This window comes from Salvelinus alpinus, chromosome 17, assembly GCF_045679555.1.
Source record: "Salvelinus alpinus chromosome 17, SLU_Salpinus.1, whole genome shotgun sequence".
In the NCBI taxonomy this organism is placed as follows: domain Eukaryota; kingdom Metazoa; phylum Chordata; class Actinopteri; order Salmoniformes; family Salmonidae; genus Salvelinus; species Salvelinus alpinus.
In genome coordinates this window covers 34591169-34599129 of record NC_092102.1, presented here as the reverse complement: position 1 = coordinate 34599129, position 7961 = coordinate 34591169, and the positions used below count along the sequence as shown (strand labels likewise).

The following is a 7961-nucleotide window of genomic DNA, read 5'->3' as shown; positions in this document are numbered from 1 at the left end:
ATGTATTTTTCTTAAATAGAATAGTTATTCTTTATTTGTCCTATTTCACACATGTACATGTGTGTATTAGTATGCATGTGTGAATTGGATATGTTTTTTTTTGCATTTCCCACTCTCCCCGAGACATCCCGGAGAGTGGGGTCACAGAATTTGCCTGGTCTTTGCTTCAACTTTTTTTTCTCTTAAACTGGTGCAACTATCAAAACGCAACCAAACACTTTCCAGTATTATAGCACATTCACATTTCTTCCCATCAAAAGAAAACAAAATTCAAGATAAGAATTCTGTTAGTTTATTATGGTGATATTCCTCAGTTCTCTGTTAACAATGGGATAGAAACAAGCTGTAATTGTCAGTCTCTCAGTGCAACTACATCTGAAGACATGCAAGGGGTAGTGTAAGGTTGACTTGGAGACTGTGAATAAGCTGTTGACTGTCAATCACAGTGTTAGAAGGCACTGAGCGGTGAAAATGGATGTGTTGCTAAGGACACTCAGAAACTGTAGCATGTAAATGTAGTATGACAACACAGTGACAACATTCAAACAACAGACTGGTTAGGCTTTCAGTATTTCACTTCAAACTGGGGTACACTGCAGACTTAGTCTCCTTCCACTCCTGATATGTTTAAAAGTCATCCATTCCCTCAGTAAAAAGGCCAACCCTTTGGACTGAGCTGTAGAACTTCAAATGAAATGTTTAAGGACTTTCAAGTTAGCCCAGAATTAAAGGTTCAGATTAAGTTAACCAGGGCATTTTGATTTCCTGTGATGCTTAAGAAAGCCTATATGACACTCTTACAAAGAGCATGGAGGCACTATGTCTGATTATACAAAGACATATTCAATGAATAAGTCAAATTTTCACTTAAAAATGCAGGGTTACTGTTAAAATACAATACTACTTACAAGTATGTACAAATATATTTTTTAGATAGCACCCTTTTAGTTCCCCCTGCAGGTAAATATTTGGCATTGCAAAGATAATTGTTTTAGCGTTTTCCCAAAATGTAATTCTTTAGGATTTCCCACTGAATATGGCCTTATTGAATTTTGGATCCGTCCTTGGCGTGGGCTAGGAGAACCTCACTGGTCCCTCTGCCCAGTCCCAGCACTGAGAAGCTCAGAAATGGACCAGTAGCACTCAAATTACCCTCTGTAGGACAGAGACAGAGGGAAAGGAAGTGAGTAATAGAGGAGAGGAGGAATGGAGAGACGGGAAGAAAGAAATAGAGAAAAATGGATAAACGTGAATGACAGCAAGAGCATGATAGGTCAAGTATAAAAGGAAAGCACTGGGGAATACAAGTGGAGAGCGGCGGGGTGAATACATCTGACACAAGGGCATGAAATGTTAAAACATACAAGACACAACCTTCTTTTCCTTCCATAGTTACCAAATCAGTGCACGTCATTGTGCAGTGAACATCTACTTCTAAGGTATTTTTAATCATTCAATGAGGAACCTTTTCTTCCTGAATGAAGGACTTACCTCCATAATAATAGAGCAAAGCTAAGCCCACTGCAAGGCTAAAGCAACTGAGGAAGAACAGAGGTCCTGCAGAGAGAGAGAGGAGAGATAGTATGCATCGTCTTGATGAGGGGGAACTGGACTGTGTAAATGGTAAGACAATCTCATAACATGGTAGCCAGACAAACAGAGACAAGCAGGCATCATCATACTGAGTGATATTATACCCATGGCTTCCTCTAAAGAAAATATATCTCGACCGTGTGATCGGTAGTTACTGGTTCATTAGAACTGTTCATTGACCTACTGTAAGCATAACAAAGTATTCAAAGGAATTAGGATAGAGGTTGTTTTGTGGACGTGTGAGTGACACGTGAGCTGGTCTGACCCATAAAAGCAGAGAACTGGGGCTGATCACACTAAATGGAGGTTACTAAAAGTCTAAATGGCCACATGATGCTTAGCTGAGGTTATGGAGGTGACAGGGATGGATGCAAAACAAATCTGAGGTTGGATGCTTGACTGAGCTACAAAATGTGCTTAACCTACTCATAAAAAGCAACAGTTCCACAAAATTCTATTACAAAAAGGTAAAATTCATTCAACTTCGAAGAAAAAACATACTATACAGTTTGTTCCCTAACATTTGCATTCTGAAGGAACTGTCAACTTGTATCCAGTCAAGTCGTTAGTTATCGTTAGCACTAGTGTAATATCAGATTTACCCCTGTCATTAAGTACATATCTCTCCATGCGGCGGGCCACAGTGTTAGTCCCCATTGGGTCTGCAGGCTCTAGAACAGAGACACACGGAACACTGTTAGTCAGTCTCCACAGCATCACACACAGACACACAAATTGGCAAACATCTGTAAATAGGAAACTGACAGTGAAAGAGAGAGAGAGAGTGAGAAACGACCAGTATACAGGCAGACGGACACAAACGGCAAGAGATCAGTAAACCTCCTCAGTGCTGTACCTCTTCTGCGGCTGACTCTGGTAGGCAGGTTGAAATAGACATTGTAGGCGTGGATCTGAAGCCCCCTGTAGAACTCATGACACGCCTCCTCTCCCTTTCCCTGCAGGTGCACCAGCAGCTCAGCCAATCGCACCGCAGTGGGCACACTCAGGTTCCTGAACTGGAGCAGAATTAGACAAGCATCCAATCACAAGTGTCCACACAACTGCCTTCTGTCCAATTATCCATAGTGCATTCATGGATCTATAATAAGTTCTTCATCCTGACTGTTATTGTCAATTATTCCCTAGAGTCACAAAATACAACACAACACATTTCAAAAACAGAATAATTTCAAATTGCATGACCATTTGTGGCTGTATAAGTAGAGGCCTAGATGGTAAGGGTTCCCTGGTGAGAGTGGTGATGTAAAGCTGTGTGCACCCTGTAGTGAAGTACTCAATCCCTTCAGAGAGTTAACATACTCACTAGGCTACTTACCCTCTGGGCCTCCTTGTCAGTCAGTATCTGAGGGTAGGTCCTGTTGAGCTGCAGCACCAGCCTGTCCACCAGCTCAGTGTGCATCCTCTGGTCTGAACACAGGAACTGGGAGTCCCTCTGCAGCTGTACATGGTAGCCGTCTGAGCATGACCAGGGAGCTAGGGAATACAGGAGATAAGGCACAAATATATACACACTTTAATTAAAGGATTATTATTTTATTTTTTTTACAATGTATAACAAACATAGGACTTTGGTTGCAGAAGCACATAAATGGTCTCTTGCAACACAATTTTTTATTTATTTATCCAGGAAGGGCTCATTGAGATTTAAAATCTCTTTTTCAAGAGCGTCCTGGCCAAGATAGGCAGCACCAAGTCATTACAAAAATGACAGACAAACAACATGAAAAACTACAAGTAATCTAGTAAAAACCATAGAATTCATAAGAGTATAACAAAATCAAAAACAGCAAGTTAAAAACATTGACAAGTCAGGAAATCAGTCTCAAGATCATCCATCAAATACCAATCGAGACAAGTTCTTCCAGTTTAAAAGTATTTTGTAAGGCGTTCCAAGACGATGTCGCAGAGTACATAAAAGCCCTTTTACCAAATTCAGTTCGGACATTTGGAACAGTTAGCAGGATAAAGTCTAGCGAACGAAGAGAGTACCCACCACATTTCTGAACAATAAAAATGCCCAAATAAAAAGGTAGTAAACCCAAAATGGCTTTGTAAATAAAAGTATACCAGTGACTGAGCCTACGAGTGACTAGAGAAGGCCAGCCAACCCTGGTATACAAAGTGCAGTGGTGCGTAAGGGTTTTACAGTTTAAAATAAATCTCAAATAGAGTGACCAACGCACACCCCTACTGAATTAGTGTAACTGAGGTCAGATTAAAGAGGCAGGTCTAATTGTAACTCTGAATACTTGGCACTGAACAGCACTGTTGGCTGTCTACACTACAGTCTATTCTGTAAACCATGGTTGTAGGCATTAGTCCTTCAAGAGGAATTAAGGGTTAAGAGGTTTAGTGTCTCTTTTTAGAAACATTAATTGATCTTGCCACGCAAGCGGCACACTGCGTTATTGAAGATGCACCATGCAAAAGAGAAAGTGTTTACATTCTGTATTTACGCTCGTTGGCTACAGTGTTGCATGCATGGCAACATTAGTTGAAGCATTGCTCGCATAACCCTTGGTACAAAGTATCAAATTGCTATTGGCATATACAGAATATTAATGTATGTTATTGTAGGTCTACTCAAATGTAAATCATATTTACAGTGTTTGTGATAAGTGTAGGTCAAATGTTGGTAAAATAACCAAGTAAAATACGACCAATAGTCTACTCTAGCTTGATTTGTTATTGAGATTGAGAAGGTCAGCAACAGCCAGCCAACAGGTGGTGGCGGCGACACGACATGGTGGCGATAGTGAGTGGCAGATTGTCCTCTGCTGCGCATGATTCACACATAACCAAAGCAAAAGCCCAAAAAGATGTATTCAAATTCACTAACCTGCCATGGAAGAAAACGGAGATAAGGCTTGAGGCTTCCCCCTTTTCGACCGATGACTACCTCTTAGCTAACTTCCTGCTCTCCCTACTTTGACGCTCTTCCCATGTTGACACCACAACCGGCCGTGCTCTGTAGCCTTGTGCACGAAGGACTATTAAAGAGTGGCGTCAATTACTGATAAATGGTACCCGAATAGTTAAATGTATAAGCTACTATGAAATAATGTGCACCAACACTGTTATTACACGGTAGCCTACCTACCAATGTAACTCATTTAACATTTTCCATACAGACCAAAACAACAATAGCAAACAAAACCAACAATATTTTCCATACAGACAAAACCAACAATAACACACACTGTACAGTACCAGTCAAAAGTTTGAACACAACTACTCAATCAAGGGTTTTTCTTTATTTTTACTATTTTCTACATTGTAGAATAATATTTAAAACGTCAAAACTATGAAATTACACATATGGAATAATATAGTAACCAAAAAAGTGTTAAAGAAATCAAAATAGATTTGAGATTCTTCACAGTAGCCACCCTTTGCCTTGATGACAGCTTTGCACACTCTTGGCATTCTCTCAACCAGCTTCATGAGGTAGTCACCTGGATGCATTTCAATTAACAGGTGTGCCTTGTTAAAAGCTAATTTGTGGAATTTCTTTCCTTCTTTTTTTGTGTTTGAGCCAATCAGTTGTGTTGTGACAAGGTAGGGGTGGTATACAGAAGATAGCCCGAAGGAAAAGCAGCCAACAAGTGCTCAGCATATGTGGGAACTCCTTCAAGACTGTTGGACAAACATTCCAGGTGAAGCTGGTTGAGAGAATGCCAAGCGTGTGCAATGCTGTCATCAAGGCAAAGGGTGGCTACTTTGAAGAATCTAAGTCCGACCGCGGACTTGCGGAGTCCGACCGCAAAACCTGAAACAAAAAGGGAGGGTTAGGGGGGTGTCTAGTGTCGGTGGCGGCTCTGGTGCGGGGCGAAGTACCCGCTCATCCGCCAGCATCGGGGGCGGCTCTGGTGCGGGACAAAGTACCCGCTCATCCTGCGGATCCAGCCATGGACCCAGGCTGAACACTGTATCTGGACTGGGCATCGGCGCAGAGGAGGACTCCTGCCATGGAGCGGGACTGGACGCTGTGCCTGGACTGGGCACCAACGCAGAAGAAGACTCTGGCCTTGGAGCTGAACTGGACGCCGTGCTCAGACTGGGCATCGGCGCAGGGGAAGGCTCCGGCCATGGAGCTGGAGGTTCCGGACCGTTGAAGGAGGTTCCGGACCGTGGACCGTATCAGGGGGTTCCGGACCGTGGACCGTCTCAGGGGGTTCCGGACCGTGGACCGTCTCAGGGGGTTCCGGACCGTGGACCGTCTCAGGGGGTTCCGGACCGTGGACCGTCTCAGGGGGTTCCGGACCGTGGACCGTCTCAGGGGGTTCCGGACCGTGGACCGTCTCAGGGGGTTCCGGACTGGGAACTGTCGGCTGAAGCTCTGGACTGGGAACTGTCGCCGGAAGCTCTGGACTGGGGATCGTTGCAGGAAGCCTGGTGCGTGGGGCCGGCACTGGTGGTACCAGGCTGGTGACACACACCTCAGGGCGAGTGCGGGGAGCAGGCACAGAACGTACTGGACTGGGGAGGCGCACTGGAGGCCTGATGCGTGGGGCCGGTACAGGTGGAAAATTGATAACACGCTCCTTAGGGCAAATGTCGTGCATCCTCCACCAATTCAATAACTCTCTCATTTCTCTCTCCTCCACATTCTACCTCAACTCACTGACAGTCTCTGATTCACTCCCCTCAACTTTCGCCGACCACTCCTCGCTCAATCTGTCCCAATATTCCTCCTCGGTCTCTGACTCACCCCTCAACGTCGCCGACCACTCCGTGTGCCCCCCCCAAAAAACATTTTTTGAGGCTGCTTCTTGGGCTTGCGTCGTGGCCGCGAACCCTGGCTTCGTCGCTGTTCTCCATTATCTCCTTCCGTCTGCTGTGACTCCTGCCAAGGAAGGATCTCCTGTCCTTCCATTATTTTCTCCCAGGTCCAACTTATTTCCCCCATTGTAGCAGGCTGCTTGGTCCTGGTGTGATGAGATATTCTGTCTCGATGTTCGTAATAATGATGGTCGGACCAAGGCGCAGCGTACTTAGAGTTCCACATAATTTTAATGAATAAAGTGAAACTTAAGCAAACACAAAACAAATAAAGAATAAACAAACCGTGACGACAATGCAGTGCTAACAGGCAACTTAACATAAACAATATTCCATAACCCACAGGTGGAAAAAATGCAACTCAAGTATGATCCCCAATTAGAGACAACGATTACCAGCTGCCTCTAATTTGGAATCATACACAAACACCAACATAGAAAATTAAACCTAGAACCCCACATAGAAAATATAAACTAGACTAAAAACCCCTAGTCACGCCCTGACCCACTCTACCATAGAAAATACAGGCTTTCTATGGTCAGGACGTGACAGTTATAAAATATATTCAGATTTGTTTAACACTTTTTTGGTTACTACATGATTCCATATGTGTTATTTCATAGTTTTGATGTCTACACAATTTTTCTACAATGTAGAAAATAGTAAAAATAAAGAAAATCCCTTGAATGAGTAGGTGTTCTAAAAATTTTGACCGGTAGTGTGTGTGTATATATATATATATATATATATATATATATATATATATATATATCAGGAATCAAGGTAAGACCCAGATGCAGACTGTCGAAGTAACACTGTTTATTGTAACAAACAGGGGCGGGCAAAGACAGGTCAAGGCAGGCAGGGGTTGAAAATCCAGGGTAAGGCAAAGGTACAGGACTCAGGGTCGGGGACAGGCAGGTTTCAGTAATCCAGAGGTGGAGCAAAGGTACAGGACTCAGGGTCAGGGACAGGCAGGTTTCAGTAATCCAGAGGTGGAGCAAAGGTACAGGACGACAGGCAGGCTCAGGGTCAGGCAGAGAGGTCAGGCGGGCGGGTACAGGGTCAGGACAGGCAAAGGTCAAAACCGGGAGGACTAGCAAAGACAGGCTGGGAAACGATAGGAGCTGACAGGAAAGGTAAGCTTGAAAGAATAAGACGAACTGGCCACAAACAGACAGAGAACACAAGTATAAAAACACAGGGGATAATAGGGAAGATGGGCGATACCTGGAGGGTGGTGGAGACAAGCACAAGGACAGGTGATGGGCCTAGAAACAGAAGACAAGGGGCAGTCAGACATGGTTTTGACTCTAGACACAGAAAAGGTAGGGAAAATACGGAGGATACAGGGCAACAGAGGATGAACAGCAGAGGGGCTAATGATCTTGAAACGGGGGGGCGACGTGCCAGTGCCTCAGCCCTATGGCGACGTGTCAGTGGCTCAGACCTGACCTTCTTGGATAGCGGTCGGTACTGCAGAAGCGAAGTGGCCCAGGCCTTACTGAACCTCTCCCGGAGGTCCTGGTACTCTGCGGAGCTGGCGGAGAGGTCCGGGGCAATTT

The 7961-nt window shown here is 44.3% G+C and overlaps 1 protein-coding gene across 3 annotated transcripts; it reads right to left on the bottom strand.

The window, feature by feature from the left end:
• Nucleotides 1–276: 276 nt before the first annotated feature.
• LOC139542822 (caspase recruitment domain-containing protein 19-like) lies at nucleotides 277–6743 on the bottom strand. Of its 3 annotated transcripts, none has more exons than XM_071348684.1 (6): nucleotides 6326–6743; nucleotides 2930–3087; nucleotides 2450–2609; nucleotides 2196–2264; nucleotides 1492–1557; nucleotides 277–1155 (listed from the first exon to the last, which is right to left on the bottom strand). In XM_071348684.1, the coding sequence occupies exons 2-6, from the start codon at nucleotides 3011–3013 to the stop codon at nucleotides 1043–1045; spliced, it is 492 nt and encodes a 163-aa protein (XP_071204785.1). In that variant the 5' UTR covers nucleotides 3014–3087; nucleotides 6326–6743; the 3' UTR covers nucleotides 277–1042. The 3 variants fall into 3 exon arrangements, with proteins under 3 accessions (XP_071204785.1, XP_071204783.1, XP_071204784.1); XM_071348682.1 differs by lacking the exon at nucleotides 6326–6743 and adding an exon at nucleotides 4454–4701; XM_071348683.1 differs by lacking the exons at nucleotides 2196–2264; nucleotides 6326–6743 and adding an exon at nucleotides 4454–4701.
• Between the last annotated feature and the right edge of the window lie 1218 nt (nucleotides 6744–7961).